Here is a 17,277-nt window from a genome sequence, read left to right on the forward strand (position 1 = left end):
GAAACTAGTAAGAGAAAGTTGTTCTTGACAAAGCAAATAGTTAACCTGTGGAACTCCTTGCTGCAGGAGGCTGTGAAGGCTAGAACTAGAACAGAGTTGAAAGGGAAGTGAGATCAAGTCATGGAGGTTGGGTCCATGGAGTCCTATTAGCCAGAGGGTAGGAGTGGTGTCCCTGCCCAAAGTTTGTGGAAGGCTGGAGAGGGATGGCACGAGACAAATGGCTTGGTCATTGTCTTCGGTCCATCCCCTCCAGGGTCCCTAGGGTTGGCCGCTGTGGGCAGACAGGCTACTGGGCTAGATGGACCTTTGGTCTGACCCAGGACGGCCATTGTAAGCTCAGGGCTCAGTGTCGGGGGTCTCAGTGGACCCCCTTGATTTTCATGCACACCTGGTCCTGGGTGGCCAGGCTGGCAGCTCTCCTGCCCTAGACGGCCACTTTCCTGTGCCTAGTGCGGAGATCGTGGACAAGGTCCACGATGTCCGCACTAGCCCAGGAAGGTGCCCGCCTCTTGCGGTCCAGGGCAAGCTCCCGGGAGCCGCCAGCCTGGTCCCGGCAAGAGGGGGTGGGCTGGGGGGCATCGGGTGGGTGGCTCTGTGCCGTGCCAGGTGCAGGGTCTGCTAGCTGGGTGCTGGCAGGCTTGCACCTGGCACGGGCACCGTAGCCAGCCCGTGCCCCTTTAAGGGGTCCGGGGCCGGGAGGGGGGCATAGAGTTTCCCTGGTGTTGGCCAGAGTGGCCACCAGGGAAACCTGGGGAGGGCTAGCCTCCCACTAGTTCGAACTAAAGGGCTACACAGCCCTTAGTTCGAACTAGCTAGTTCGAACTAGGCGTTAGTCCTCGTAAAATGAGGTTTACCTAGTTCGAACTAAGCGCTCCGCTAGTTCGATTCAAATTCGAACTAGCGGAGCGCTAGTGTAGCGCATAGGAAAGTTAGTTCGAACTAACGTCCGTTAGTTCGAACTAACTTTCTAGTGTAGACATACCCTGACTCATCCTAGATTACCCTGTACCTAGTTCTTGCCTCCCTCTCTCCCGTTTTTATTCCTTCTCCTCGTTTACAAAAAAAAAAAAGAAAGAGACAGACGAATTTGTTGTAGATTAGTAGATAATTTTACTCCCAAGTTCAGTACCCCGTTCTTCCTCTCTTCCACAGTTGTACATAGTTCTCTATCCCCTATGACTTGTTTTAAAAAAAAAGCCGCCTGCTACAGCATACTACTCACCATGCCGCCGTCGCCTGGATTCAAAAAATGTGATACTTGTCAGGAGGCAATGCCTGCTCGGATGGTCACCCATCCTGCATAAGATGTCTTGGAGAAGCCCATGTTCCCCAGAAGTGCCAGTATTGCAGTAAGCTCACCGCAAGAGCCAGGAGAGACAGAGACTGCGGATGCTTCTTTTTGATAAAGCCCTGCAGCCACTGCATCCTGCTCCCGTCTCCGAGAACCAGCCTGCAAAACGCAGGGCTGCTTCTCCTCCAGCAGCTTCGCCCAAGAGACCGTGAGCGTCTCCGACTAGATCTCTGCCAGCAGTCCATCAAGGCAGAATTAGCTCCGGAGACAAGCCGGGGACCTCCAGCACGGCAAAACTGCACTCCAAATCAGCAGCGGCACTTAAACCGGTGAAGACGGGGCACGCAGCACACTATGCTGCAACAAGGGTTGCTTTGGCTCCGCCTGGGCCCAACCCTCCGGCACTGGCAGCAAAAGCAGCGCCGAAAGCCTCATCGGCACCAGCAGCTACAGCATCACCAGGGACCGCACCGGCACTGGAGATTCAACTGGCACTGATGTCCATGCCGGCACTGCCACCTGCAGCAGCACCAGAGCAAGCACAGCCGGCACCGGCACTGGCACCGCACCAGGCTAGAAGTGGCACAGATAGGCTGACGCCGCAGATTCCTCCATCTTGGAGCCGTTCTCCCTCGCTCCACTTCTCACCGGCACCGTCCTTATACCCACCGGCACCGCCCTCGGCACTGCACTCCCCACCTTACCGCAGCAGCCGGCAAGCCTGTCACCGGACTCTGCGGCGCTTATCATCTCCCTTCCTCGACTCGGACCCTCTCCATACGAGATACCACCACCATCGCTGGTCCATCTCGCCTGCCTTCTCCATACTCCCTTACAGCCACTCTTGCTCTCCGCACTCCCCGCATGGTCATCATTGGGAGCATACCAGGTCTACTTACAATCTGTCCAGCGGTGAGTGGGCTTCACAGTTTCACCACGATGAGCCCTACACCTATGATTCCCACAGCAAGTCCCCATATCATCACAGGTCCAGGTCCCATGGATGATCCTGCTGTGACTGTTCCTCTTCTAGACGTTCCCTAACTCCGGCTCCCGCTACACGAACATCGAGAACCGCATCCCTGCTCCCCCACCTTCGGAACCGGAATACACTCACCTTGAAGACCAGCCACCAGAGGTGTCCCCCATTGAGTCATCCTCTCCGGATGAAGCTGTCATCCCAAGGGACGTTTCTCTACCAGACAATCTCCGACAGTTTCAGGAGCTATTCAAACGGTCAGTCAAGAAATACTTCTGCAAGAGATGAAGGACAACCAACATTGTCTTTTTAAGAACCTTCAATCTCAGCGCAGATCCAGCTTGGCTATTCCCCTAGCCAATTCTGGAGATTGTTGAAGACATCTGGCATACACCAGCGTCCACACCTCCAATGAATAAGAAAGCTGATAGGAAATATTTTGTTCCCCCTAAAGGGATGGAATTTCTTTTCACCCATCCCCAACCAAATTCTTTAGTTGTGGACGCAGCACACCAGAGATCGAAGACCCCACAGTACAAACAACTAGGATCGGACAAAGACACAAAGAGATTAGACTTGTTGGGAAGGAAAGTCTATACATCAGCAACTTTAATGCTTCACATCGCCAATTATGCAGCTCATCTTGTTAATCACACCTTTGACATATTCTCAGAACTAACACCATTGATGGACCACCTGCCAGACACCATATATCAGGCAGCCACATGGTCATCAGACCACTCCTTTACCAGACATTATGCTATCATGCCTCAAATATCGGCAGATACAGCAGTGGCTCCCGCGGTACTATCTTCCGCCCCTAAGCAATAACACCGAGTCCCACCATCCTTAGGGGGTACTGTTCTGTAGTCACCAACAGTGGAGCACCCATGGGGACATCACCCGAAGAAAGAAAAGAAATTACTCACTTTGTGCAGTAACGACTCTTCTTTGAGATGTGTGTCCCCATGGGTGCTCCATGACCCTCCGTTCTTCCCCTCCACTAGGAGTTGGTTTATCAGCTTGGGCATAGACGAGGAACTGTCAAATGGTGTGAGGAGCCTTTTGTGCGAGAGCAGCCCAACTGCTAAGAAGAACTCCTATCTGTGGCTTCGGGGACCACCCATCACCACAGTGGAGCATCCATAGGGAGACTCACCTCGAAGAACAGTCATTAGTACACAAGGTGAATAACTTTCTTATTTCTGTGGTATGTAACCTATCACTTAAATCTTCCTCTGTATCAGAGGACTGGTGCACGGGTAATGTAATGCAACTTTTTGAAAAGGCTCCAGAGGCAATCCTATCAATTTACAGGCCAGTAAGCCTAACTTCAGTATCAGACAAATTGGTTGAAACTGTAGTCTAAAACAGAATTATCAGACATATAAATGAGCACAATACATTGGGGAAGAGTCAATACAGCTTTTGTAAGAGGAAATCTATTAGAATTCTTCGAGGGTGTCCACACAGATGGAGAATGGTGGTCCAGGTCATAAAATCTGACTACACCATCTCTTTCATATTCATCATCCCCACGCTCCCTCCTTTCCTGTCCCTTTCCAGGGCCCCCTCTCATGAGCACCTCCTACAACAGGAAGTGGACCACTTCCTGCTGCTGGGTCCCATAGAACCAAATCAATACCAAGAGAAAAGTTTTTACTTCAATTATTTCCTGACAGAGAAGAAAAGCAGGGGATGGAGACCAGTCTTAGCGCTCCCAAAACTCAACAAGTTTGTACACAACCATGGGTTCAAAATGGTCAGTTTGGCCACAGGCAACCCAACACTAGACGGGGTACTGGTTTGCAGCTGTCAACCTCCAAGATGCATATTTTCCTATTGCCATACATTCAGCCCTCAGATTATTCCTGAGGTTCACAGTAGGCCCAATCATTATCAGTACTGTATTCTGCCTTTTGGTTTATCCACTACTCCCCAAGTTTTCTCAAACACGCATGGTAGTACAGATTGAACCTCTCTAATCCAGCACTCTCTGGTCTGGCAACATCCATGGTCTGGCATGATTTTAATTAGCTGGATGTTCACTTATCATGAGTGTGGCAAAGTTTCCCGCTGTCCCATAAAGTTTGTTTACAGCCACCAATCCTGGCTCTTAGGGTACGTCTAGACTACAGGCTTTTGTCGACAGAAGTTTTGTTGACAGATACTGTCGACAAAGCTTCTGTCGACAAAGAACGTCTAGACTACATTCAGTTCTGTCGACAAAGCAAGCTGCTTTGTCGACAAAACCCTGTAGTCTAGACACAACCCTAGATGCAATAACACGTTCTGTCAACAGAACTCTGTCGACAGAAGGCGTTATGCCTTGTAAAATGAGGTTTACCAGCGTCGACAAAACTGCTGAGTTCTGTCGACGTTATGTCGACAGTACTCAGCGGTAGTGTAGACGCAAGTATAGTTTTGTCGACAAAACTCTGTAGTCTAGACACACCCTAAGGCTACGTCTACACTGGCCCCTTTTCCGGAAGGGGCATGTAAATTTCATGAGTCGTAGTAGGGAAATGCGCGGGGGATTTAAATATCCCCCGCGGCATTTAAATAAAAATGTCCGCCGCTTTTTTCCGGCTTTTAAAAAAGCCGGAAAAGAGCGTCTACACTGGCCCCGATCCTCCGGAAAAAGGGCACTTCGAAGTAGGAATAAGATCCTCCGGAAAAGGGCACTTTTTCCGGAGGATCGGGGCCAGTGTAGACGCTCTTTTCCGGCTTTTTTAAAAGCCGGAAAAAAGCGGCGGACATTTTTATTTAAATGCCGCGGGGGATATTTAAATCCCCCGCGCATTTCCCTACTACGACTCATGAAATTTACATGCCCCTTCCGGAAAAGGGGCCAGTGTAGACGAGCCCTAAGTGTTCTGTGTTATTTAGCTCTAATTTACCCTGACCCATCTTCTAAGAGCCCAGTAAACAGTGTAAGTGTTGGTAAATTTGCTAGACAATATTGACCTCCTGTGGTTCAGCAAATTCTCTGGTTCAGCACCAGAGAGGTCCCTAAGAGTGAGGACCTGTCTTCAGATTCCAGGACATATGATAACTGTAACATTCATAGTAAAGTGTACCAAACTTCATATGTGCTCTCTGCAGAGCTGGTTGAGCATGGTCTATGCTCCCAGCAAATGCACTCTCAAAAAAAGAGTGGCTCTGCCGCCAAAGGTCATCCTCTCACTACAGCGGTGGATAAAACCAGAGAACATTTGCTTTTGGATTATTTTTCAACAAAACTCCCTGTTGGTAACTATAGCAGGTCCATCACTGATAGGAAGGGGCTGTCCACCGAGAACACCACAACATACAGGGTAAGTGGTCTGTGCTGGAAGCCTGACTACACATCAGTTTCCTAGAACACCGCATGGTACACAATGCATACCATCATGTTCTCCCACTCATATTGTGGCAGCCTGAGAACAGGGAGCTGCCGAAGCCTCGTGGAGGGCAGATATGTGGGGAGCTAGATATGTGGCTTTATGTTCCCTGAGTAGGCTGTTAAAGACTATGGCCAGCCAGCCACACCTGAAGCCTATCTGGCATCAGCCTGAAGGGAGGACTAGTTGGAACACCTACAGCCACTTAAGGTGGATGTGTGCACTATAAAAACACTTCTCCAGGCAAGGCTAGGGGGAAGGAGAAAAGGGACGGACTAGAAGAGAACTCAAGGAGAAGGGAGCAGCCCAGAGCAAGAGAACACACCTGAGTGCGCTGACGTGAAGGTTTGCTCCGTGATATTGGGAATGAGGTACTGCAGGAGGGGTTGGGGAAGTGGCCCAGGGAGGAGCTGCTGCTCAGGGGGCAAGGGCCAAGCTACACGGCCTGGGCCGGAACCTGGAGCAAGTGGGTAGGACCAGGTCCCCCCCAACCCTTCCCTCTGACTAGAAGGGCCAGCAGGGACTGGAAAAAGAAGGACAGTGGACTGGCTAATGATGAAAGAGGCTCTGGTAGCAGGATACCCTTGCCTTTGTGGCACTAATTAGGGACACTGCAAGCCTGTGAGGCCCACAAGAACCCACCAGGAAGCACAAGACCCATAGGTCTTAGCCCACACTTTGCCACAATATGAAAAAAATCAATTTGCATTCTGACTGACAATGTGTCCTTATGTGTAGCAACCTTATAGGTCTGGTGCATTCGCAACAAGATAAACTTCACAGGATGATAGCTACCAGGATGCCAAAACACTACAGAAGACAAGCTTAGCAGGCACTTAAAGGAATACAACCCCACCAAAAATTCTTGCCCAAAGTGGCTACACCCTTCCATACTAACCAAACTAAACATTTACCTGCCTTCTACCACAAACCACATGAGGATTCTCTGGAAGTCACATTACGCATGCTTGATGTCAGACAAGCGATTGCCTTTTACTTGGACAGAATTATACCATTTGGCAAGTCACCAAAACTATTTGCCTTTACAACAGAAAACTCCAGAGGTTCTGCAATATTGACCCAAAGACTATCCAAATGGATCTCCACTGTATCCAAACTTGCTACCAGATACGCAGCAAAGAACCCTCTTCGGGCATCAGCTCCCGTTCTGTGCGAGCCATGGCAACATCAGTCACATTACTGAACAATGTCCCCTTAATCGACATATGTAGACTGCAACCTGGACATCAGAGCAAAACTCTCAACTAACATTATGCAATCACCCAAAGCCCTAGCTCAGATTCTACTGTTGGCCTTACTGTGCTCTCATCCACTACTCACATATAGCTCCAAAGCCCTACCGCCCCTTGGGGGTCTGGGTGGAACTGCTCTACAGACACCAAGAGTCAGTGGTGGATATAGGGCAGGACGAGCGGGGCGGATGCCCTAGGCCCCGCGCTTCAATAGGCCCCGTGCCAGTGCTGGGGGCGGACTGGCCTGGCGGGGTACCAGGAATTTCCCGGTTGACCATCTGGCGGCTGCTGAAGGAGGAGGGGGATTGTGACATGGTGCCGCAGCCCTGCACTTTAAATTCCCCAGCGCTGGGCAGTATGGGCCATGTGAGGCCGAGGGAGAGCATGCGTGGCGTGCTGAAACGCCACGCAACAGCTGAGAGGGGAGAAGCCCAGGTGTGGCATGATGTCACGGCCCAGGACTTTAAAACCGTGCTCAGCGTTGCACCGCTTGGTTTGGCACGTGGGCTGGAGCCTGGGCTGGGGTCGCGGCTGCCCTGCAAACTGGAAGGCAGAAGGTGGATGGCAGAGGAAGGGGCTTGTGCTGAGGGGAAGGGGGGGCAGGTCGGGGGAAGGCACCAAAGGACAGCATGGAGGAGAGACAAATGCCAGGGGGCCAAGTGGAGATAATGAGGAAAACGGCAGGAGGGGAGGTGTCAGTGGAAGGGGGGACAGGGTGATTCTGGGAGAGGAGAGGGTAAGGGCATTGGAGGCTAAAGGGGGGAGGGAGAGGTGCTGGGAGAAGGCTTGAAAGGAGGGGTGGGCATGAGGAAGGTAGGGATGGAGCAAGGCATGTGTGAGGGCACGGGCATGAGGGGAATGGGGGCAGAGGGTGGTGAGGGGATGGGCATCGGGGAAAAGTGGGCAAAGGGCGCAGGGGCAGTGAGGGAAGGTGGAGGCACCAGGAGGCTGCAGGGGTAAGGGAAGGTGCAGGTGCCCGGGGATTCTGGAGGTGAAGCAGAAGGACAGACACCTGCAGAGGAGGGACCAGCACCAGAGGAGAGAGGCAGTGCAGGTGTGTAGAGGGAGGTGTTGGAGAGGGGATGAGGAGCGTAGCTCACATGATCAGAGTGGGGCTACTGGAGGAGTGGGCACAGGGGGGACGCCTTTTTCTATTTTTTCTCCAAAGGGGCGCCCCATGAAATTGTGCTGCCCTGAGCCCCGCAAAACTCTCATCCACCCCTGCCAAGAGTGGCGCACACACAGGGCACACATTTTGAAGAATCATCATTACTGCACAAGATTGGCAACTTCTTTTATGAGTTTCCTTGTTTAAAATATTAGCAGAACTGTAATGGTTCCATGAGCACCAGAAGGGGTCATTTCTAGTATAAATTACTTATCATTAACCAAATCAAATTAAACAAATTCCTTTTCTGAAATAATGTCACCCCCATCTGCACAGCCACCCTCCAACAGACAGATGAGTGAATACATAAGTCTTCTGTCCTGCCCTGAAGGCTAATGCATGCAGTCTGTGAAAGACCAATGTGGGGAGTGACTCCTAAAGTCAAGAATGACCAGGGCCAAGCACCTCCACCCCCTGAAACTATACCCAGAACAAACAGGAATTCAGTGCAGCCTGTAGAGAATAGACCTGGTGAATGTCTTGTGTTTCTTATCATAGTGCAGACTGCAGCTGTCTGCTTGCTTTATCTGCCTGAGTTCAGTTGTTTACAAGATAACCTTATTCAAAACTACATGATAGAAATCAAGCCCAGGGAGTTAAAGGCAGGATCCAAGAATAAATAAGGGAAGGGGAGAGGAGAGGAAAAAAAGAGAAAGAAAAGGAGGGGCAGAAAATGTGGGGAGGAAGAAAAAAAAGAGACAGAGAGTAGATAAGCTTCAGAGGGGTAGCCCAGTTAGTCTGTAACAGGAAAAACTTAAAAAACAAATAATCTAGTAGCACCTTAAAGACTAAATAGTTACAAAAGACTGATAAGAACCATTAACACCTCCATTGTTTGGTTGGTAGGTTAGTCATAGGATGTGGAAGGTAGTGGTGATCCAGCAGATATCTTTGTTTATACCATGTGCATAAGATTTAAACTTGTAAATGAAGTTAAGTTCCAATCCTTCTCTGTGTATTTGGCTTGCGGAATTTTGCCTTTTCAAATATCTGATTTGTGTCTGGGAAAGAATTAATGGACAAATCAGATATCCAAAAAGGCAATACACAGAAACCTGTTGGAGAACACTTTAATCTACCTGGACACTCATTAATGGATCTCCAAGTCACTGTTTTGTTTCAGGCAAATTCCACAAGCCAAATACACAGAGAAGGATTGGAACTTAACTTCATTTACAAGTTTAATTCTTATGCAAATGGTATGAATAAAGACATCCGCTGGCTCGCACACTACCTTCCACATCCTATGACTTAACCTACCAATCAAACAATGGAGGTGCTAATGGTTCTTATCAACCTCTTGTAACTATTTATTCTTTAAGGTGCTACTAGAGTATTTGTTGTTTTTTAAATTTTTACTGTTACAGACTAACTTGGCTACCCCTCTGAAGTTACTGCAGTTTAATATATGAAATATTTAGTAATTCTACTGATTTTATTGTCTCACGTGGCCAAGGATGCTCAGACTATGTATTTCTGTTGTGTGATATCCAACCAGAACTCCATTCCTCTTTTTCATTGTGTAACAGTGGACCAGTGATTCTCAGCTACTGCAAGCCTGCCCTTCCTTCCCCATAGATCAGCAGGTCTCAGGTTTCCAAGTAGTTCTTTGATTGTATCAGCTGTGTGACAGACACACAACTGTTTCACAGCACCCTGAATCTCTACAGAGGATGTTGCAGCAATTTCAGTGCAGGGCTGTACATCTGTATGACAGTTTGTAACTATGTGACTCAGGCTCTGTTACTGACTGGTGATTCTTGTAGCACTTTAGACTTGTATAAGGAGTACCAGGAGGAAGCCTATGCAATTTCTCTTCATCCCACTGGCCATTATGTGTTGGTTGGGTTTTCTGACAAACTACGGCTTATGAACCTGCTAATTGACGACATCCGAACTTTTAAGGACTTCACCGTGAGAGGGTGCAGAGAGGTGAGAAGCAACACAGAAGTTCAAATCTGGGGAGCTTGGGGGGAAATGGTGTGGTGAGAAGCAATGCTGGAGCTGATGTGAGAGAGAAGAATAGTAGTGCAAATGCTGAGATATGAGAATCTGAGGACGGAATCCTGAGTGAAAATGGATATAAAGGGGGCTTGGGACCTGGGAGTCGTAAAAAAGAAGGCAGAGAGCAAGTTGGGGGAATACGGGTCATCATACCCATGGGGTAGCTAAGAAGAGGGTGTTATGAGATGAGAGGAATCATGAAAAATTATGTCCATATTTAGAGATTTCTTCTTGCATGACTTTCAAACACTGGGTGACTGTATTGCAACTTCAATAAGAGACTTGGTATTTGGTGTTTATTTCTGTTTCCATCACACATTCAGTAATAGCTGCATGTATGCTCTCTCTCTCTCTCTCTCTGCAGTGCACCTTCAGTAATGGGGGTCATCTTTTTGCTGCAGTTAATGGGAATGTGATTCATATTTACTCCACCACCAGCTTTGAGAATGTTAATAACCTGAAAGGACACAATGGGAAGGTCAGTGTGCAATGCCTATCACAGAAATGGCTAAAGGAGAACTGGTAGATATAATTTATTTGGAGTTCCAAAAAGCCTGTATCCGAGTCTTTCAGAAGGGATTATGAAGCAAACTTTGTCATCATGGGGGAGAGGTAAAAAACTGTAATGGGTCAGAAACTGACTAACAGGAAAGAGATACAAAGGAAAAAATTGTAAATTTTCATCATGGCAGAAAGTTGGCAGCAAGTGCCACAAGGTTCTGTTCTAGAGTCTGTGCTTAATATTTATGAATGCCCTGAAAAATACAGATATTTTGCAATAATTTCATTAAAAAATTGTTTATTTTTCAAGTGCTTGCTCATATCCATTCCACACTAGGGCTACATCTATACTACACCTCTCTTGTGCAAAAGCCTATGCAAATGAAGCACGGATTAGCATATTGCCATGCTTCATTTGCATAATTAATTAGGGGCCAGTTTTGTGCAAGAGGCTTCTTCCCAGTGGTTTTTGGATTCTGGTTCATAATTTATTAGTTTCAAGTACAGTTTTAGTGTATTCTAGCTGGCATTAGTGCAAATAGTCCCTGTCATCAAGGGACTTGTTTCATCCCAGGAGCTGGGCAGAGCCTGGTCTTCCAGCATCAAACATTGTGTCGCCTGTAGCCTGAATCTGGTGCTGGATTCTCTGCCAACACCTGGAAGCCATTCCTGCACGAGTGTTCTGACAGTTCCATTGACTCCACAGACCTTTGCAGTGGCAAGAGACTTACCATAAAATTGCAAGTATAATGCGCACCTATGTATAATGCGCACCCTACCTTTTCAATGACAGAATCATGGAAAAAAATGAACTTCTATATATAATGCACACCTATGTATCTACACTCCTGTCAACAGGTCTGCCAGCACCAAGCCCAGCCTCGCCTGCTTCCCAGAGCCTGGACCTGGCTATCATTGGCAGCTGCAGCCAAGAGTAGGGGGACGGCCTGACCAGGACACCCCGGGCCAGGGAAGTTGGTGGCCCCTGAGCAGAGGGCTTCACCGCCTTCTCCTCCTGTGCCCTGCTGCCCCCGGGGGGGGGGGCGGCGCGCTCTGTGGCTCACTCTCCACTCCCAGCCTGCCACGGGGGCTCCCGGGAGCAGCCTGAAGGAGCCAGAGAGCTGCAGCCTAGCAGCGCCACTGGCTCTTCACCTTGTCTGGGAGCCAAAATAAAAATTTAAAAAATAACTGCTATGTATAACATGCACCCCGACTTTGACCCAGAAAAAATCAGAAAAAAAGTGTGGATTATACTCGAGATTTTATGGCCTTGGAAAGGGTTCAGAAAAGGGCAACTAAAATGATTAGGAGTTTGGAACGGGTCCCATATGAGGAGAGGTTAAAGTGACTGGGACTTTTCAGTTTAGAAAAGAGGAGACTGAGGGGGGATATGATAGAGGTCTATAAAATCAGGAGTGGTGTGGAGGGGGCCGATAAAGAAAAGTTATTTATTAGTTCCCTAAATAGAAGAACTAGAGGACACCAAAGGAAATTAATGGGTAGCAGGTTTAAAACTAATAAAAGAAAGTTCTTCTTCACACAGCGTGTAGTCAACCTGTGGAACTCCTTGCCAGAGGAGGCTGTGAAGGCTAGAACTATAACAGAGTTTAAAGAGAAGCTAGATAATTTCATGGAGGTTAGGTCCATAAAAGGCTATTAGCCAGGGGATAAAATGGTGTCCTTGGCCTCTGTTTGTCAGAGGCTGGAGAGAGATGGCAGGAGACAAATCGCTTGATCATTGTCTTTGGTCCACCCTCCCTGGGGCACCTGGTGCTGGCCACTGTCGGCAGACAGGATACTGGGCTAGAAGGACCTTTGGTCTGATCCAGTACGGCCGTTCTTATGTTATGTTATGTTCTTATGTTATGGTACTTTCGCTTCTGGATCCCCTAGCTTCAGTGGGACAACTGCTGCTCTGACATCTCTGAACAGTAAGTAGCATGGAGTTTTGAGCTCCTTCCCAGCACTGGGCCCTGCAGGATCTTCTGGGGCAACCTGACTCTGATACCATTGTCGTGACCATCTTCAGTCTGCAGCTGGTCCCCAAATCCCTAGCACTGAATGGAGACAGAGAGGAATATCACTCCACTGTGGTGACCAAAGGAGGACTACAATGAGAGGCCGCCCTGTAGTAGTAACAACATTCCTCAGATGGCAAGATGTCCAAGTCTACCCTTACCTCAATGACTGGCTGATCAAGGGTTGATCAAAGGCTCATATATGGAATCTCAGCATAGTCCAAGCCACCTTCCAATTGCTGGATCTGTTGATAAATGAACAGAACTCAACTCTTGAATAGAATTTATTGGGGCAGTGCTTGACTTGACCCCTGCCAGAGCCTTCCTTCCAGAGACCTCATTTCAGACTATCATAGAGCACAGAATCATAGAACACTAGAACTGGAAGGGACCTCAAGAGGTCATCAAGTCCACTCCCCTGACCTCACAGCAGGACCAAGCACCATCTAGACCATCCCTGACAAATGTTTATCTAATCTTCTCTTAAATATCTCTAATGATGAAGATTCTACAACCTCCTCAGGCAATTTATTCCAATGCTTAACCACCCTGATAGGAAATTTTAGGTTGGAAATTTATGTCCAACCTAAACCTCCCATGCTGCAATTTAAGTCTATTGCTTCTTGTTCTATCATCAGAGGTTAAGAAGAATATTTTTTTCCCCTCTCCTACTTGTAACATCTTTTTAGGTACTTGAGTGCTGTTCGGTCTCCTCTCAGTGTTCTCTTTTCCAAACTAAACAAACAGTTCTTTCAGTCTTCCGTCATAGTTCATGTTTTCTAGGCCTTTAATAATTTGTGTTGCTCTTCTCTGGACTTGCTCCAATTTGTGCCCAGAACTGAACACAATACTCCAGTTGAGGCCTGCTCACTGCAGAGTAGAGCAGAAGAGTTACCTCTCGTGTCTTGTTTACAACAGTACTATTAATGCATCCCAGAATGATGTTTGCTTTTTTGTAACCGTGTTGCACTGATTACTCATATTTAACTTATGGTCCACTGTGACCCCTAGATCCTTTTCTGCAGTACACCTTCCTAGCTAGTCACTTCCCATTTTGCATGTGTGAAAATGACAATTAACGACTAAAGGACTTTCGCAACCTCTCAGCAAAGAAGTCCGGAGAGACAAGAGAATTGGACTAGCCCCAAAGGCCCATGGCTCTGAACCCTTGAGTAAGAATTGGCCAGGGAAGAGGGAGACAGAAGAGCGGCAAGAGGCCGTAAATGGACTTGGGGGCTGGGGGCAGGAAGGTCAGGGGGTAAAACCCAGTAGCCCAAGAAATGGGATGCCCCGGGCAGGATATCGAGGCTACACATGTGGGGAGATTGGGCATATAGCGGCACACTGTCCAAACATAACAGAACCCATGCAGTGAGACCTAGGAGACCTGGGAGGCCCCTGCAATCTCATAAATTTGGCAGGCATAGCAATGGCCCCCCATCTGTACACCCGACCCGTTAAAATGAATGGAATAGAGACCACGGCCTTGGTGGACTCAGGGAGCACTGTCACATTGGTCTCCAGGCAGCTGATGGAACCAGACCAGCTGACCCTTGCCAAGCACACTGGGATCTCCTGTGTCCATGGAGATGTCAATTATTACCCTGTTGTCCCCGTACAAATAGAGATCCTGGGGAATGTCACAATGGTTGCAGTGGGGGTAGTTCCGAGGCTCCCATATCCAGTTGTGATTGGGCAGGACTTTCCTGGATTTAGTGACCTGCTCCCTACAACTGAGGGAAAGGAAGAGAGCCCCCTCCCAAGTTTTCATGAATTTTCCCAGGACCTATTTTCTGAGCCTGGGAAACCCCAGAAATCAAAGCGGGAAAGGAGGGCAGCCAAGAAACTGGGTACTCAAATTCTGACCCAGAACTTAAGGCAGGCCCTGGCTGGGAGGGAAACTGAGCCAACTGATAATGAAGCACTGAGAGAGGTAAATGAGCCTGAGGCTGGGCCTACCTCAGCAGGGCCCCCTGGGATGGAAGAGGCCAAAGGTTCCCCAGAGCCCAGGCAGGTAGGGCCCTCACTTGAAAATTTTGGACAGGACCAGGCCAACGACCCACTGTATCAAAACATTCGTAAAGAGGTAGTTGAAGTAAACAGGATCCCTGTAGAAGGAAGGCTCAAGGGCCCTAGACCCTATTACATTATCAAGAGGGATCTACTGTACCGAGTGTTGCCAGGCCCAGGACAGGAGGTGGAACAGCTCTTGGCGAGCCATGTTGGACCTAGCACACAGTCATTTATTCGGGGGTCACCTAGGAGTTGAGAAAACCCTAGATAGGATTTTAAGAAGGTTCTACTGGCCCGGGGTATGTATGGAGGTTTGGCGGTATTGTGCCTCTTGCCCCGAATGCCAGCTTCATGGGCCCCAGCCGCACTTGAGAGCCCCACTGATACCCCGACCTATAATTGAGGTCCCTTTTGAACACATCGCTATGGACCTAGTGGGCCCATTAGAAAATTCAGCCCAAGGACACCGGAACATATTAGTGGTCCTGGACTACGCCACCCGATACCCTGAGGCAGTACCCCTGAGAAATACCCATTCTAAGACAATAGCAAGGGAGTTAGTTCAAATCTTCTTGAGGGTGGGTGTAAATGAGTGAATCGTGGGGCCCCAATGGCACCCCTAACTCTCCGTCCCCAGTCCCGTGTTCCCGTCACCTGGTGAATCGCCGTCCGGCGTCCCAATCAATTACACTGACGGCCCGAGGAGCCTCCTCGCCGTCAGAGGTCGTCTTACCTCCCGTAGCGGGGAGAGGGGGGTCCGGGCCTGCCCCCTCTCATGGACCCCAGCCCAGGGCCCTAAGGACACAGACACTCGCGTCGTCCGGTCCGGCTGGCGGGGCGTCTGCCGTAACGTGCCAGCCCACAGGCTCTCTCTGCCCGCCCTGGGCTGCTTCCTCTCCCCACCAGTCCCCTGTACCTGCGCCGGCGGCTTACCCCCTCTGTCTGGGTCTCATCTGCTGTGATGCATTGCAGGAGGGTTCTCTCCGGGCTCCCCCCTTTACCAGTGCTGCTCGGGGTTTAAATGCCCAGGCCGCTTGGCGCGGGAGGGGGCTCCGCCCCCCCGTGCGTCCATCCACTTCCGGTTGTGTGGCGAGAGTACGTGGTGATGTCCCTTTTGGTGACATCCCTTTTGATCGCCTGTCCTGTCCGGGCATCTTGCCATGGCGGCTGCCCAGGAACAGCTGGCGCACCACCGACCGACGGGCACTAGGGCCGCTCGGTCTGCCGCTCACGGGGCACCCGGCTCCGGGGCGCCCGGCTTCTGCCCAAGCGCCACCGCTTGCGGCGCAGCCATCTCTGGAGCGTCCAGCTCCGGCCCGAGTGCCGCCGTGTATGCGGCTTCCAGGGGGACTGGAGTGCGGGGCGCCTCTGCCCCGTCACAGTGGGGATACCCAAGGAGATCCTAACCGATCAGGGTACTCCCTTTGTGTCCAAGTTAATGAAGGCCCTGTGTGCACTACTCCACATACGGGCTCTGAGGACGTCAGTATACCACCCGCAGACGGATGGCCTTGTCGAGCGGTTCAACCGCACCCTCAAGGTCATGATCTGGAAGGTAGTGAGTTGGAACGGGAAAGATTGGGATGACCTACTCCCATACCTCATGTTTGCCATTCGAGAAGTACCACAGGCACCCACAGGCTTTTCCCCATTTGAACTACTATATGGGCGAAACCCCTGGGGCCTTCTAGACCTTGCCAAAGAGACCTGGGAGGAGCAGACAAACCATGGATGCAATATTGTAGAGCACATCCTGCAGCTGAAGGACAGGATCGCACAGATAACCCCCATTGTAAGAGAGCACCTAGAAAAAGCCCAGCAGGCCCAACAAACCTACTACAACTGTTGGACGACGGTCCGGAAATTCTAGGTGGGCAATTGGGTAGTGGTGCTGGTCCCGACAGCAGAGAGCAAGCTCCTTGCCAGGTGGCAGGAACCCTATGAAATGGTTGAAGTCATAGAAGAGGTAGATTATAATGTGCGGCAGCCGGGGTGCCGGAAACTGGAACAAATCTACCATGTTAACCTGCTCAAACCATGGCAAGACAGGGAGGTGGAGCTGGCCTACCTGGGGGCAGCAATACTAAATGAAAGCCAACAGGAACAGGTGGGGATCTCCCCAGAATTAACCCCAGGCCAGAGGGCAGAGGTTCTTGCAATGCTGAAGCAACACTCAGATGTGTTCTCAACAGAGCCTGGCCGGACCATTGAAGTCGAGCACCATATAGTCACGGACCCAGGCGTAAGAGTGTCAGGCCCTACCGAATTCCAGAAGTGAAGCAAAAGGAGGTACAAAAAGAAGTAAGGAAAATGCTAGAACTAGGCATCATTGAGGAATCCCACAGCCAATGGTCCAGCCCCATTGTCTTAGTGCCTAAACCTGACGGCAGCCTCCGTTTTTGCAATGCTTTCCGGAAGTTGAATGAGGTGTCAAAGTTTGATGCATACCCCATGCCGTGAATAGATGAGCTCATTGATCAGCTGGGAAAGGCGCAGTTTTTGTCCACCCTCGACCTGACCAAGGGGTACTGGCAAATTCTGTTGGCCAGGGAAGCCAGAGAGAAGACAGCCTGGCAGGAAAGCCTCCCCCTTCTGCTCGCATAAATTGTTCAGCACACAACATGCTGCTACCACAGGAGGGATATTGTGCTCAGCGAGGTCGAGGCA

General features: G+C 49.7%; 1 protein-coding gene across 3 annotated transcripts in view; it reads left to right on the forward strand.

The window, feature by feature from the left end:
* Positions 1-17,277, forward strand: part of CFAP57 (cilia and flagella associated protein 57) — a 170,986-nt gene that overhangs the window by 70,734 nt on the left and 82,975 nt on the right. For all 3 annotated transcript variants that reach the window (XM_075914597.2, XM_075914599.2, XM_089780355.1), the window contains 2 exons: positions 9,841-10,006; positions 10,443-10,556. In XM_075914597.2, coding sequence (XP_075770712.2) covers positions 9,841-10,006; positions 10,443-10,556 — 280 coding nt within the window. The remainder of the gene's footprint in view (positions 1-9,840; positions 10,007-10,442; positions 10,557-17,277) is intronic.

Source organism: Pelodiscus sinensis, chromosome 9 (assembly GCF_052426305.1).
Source record: "Pelodiscus sinensis isolate ZL-2025 chromosome 9, ASM5242630v1, whole genome shotgun sequence".
In the NCBI taxonomy this organism is placed as follows: domain Eukaryota; kingdom Metazoa; phylum Chordata; order Testudines; family Trionychidae; genus Pelodiscus; species Pelodiscus sinensis.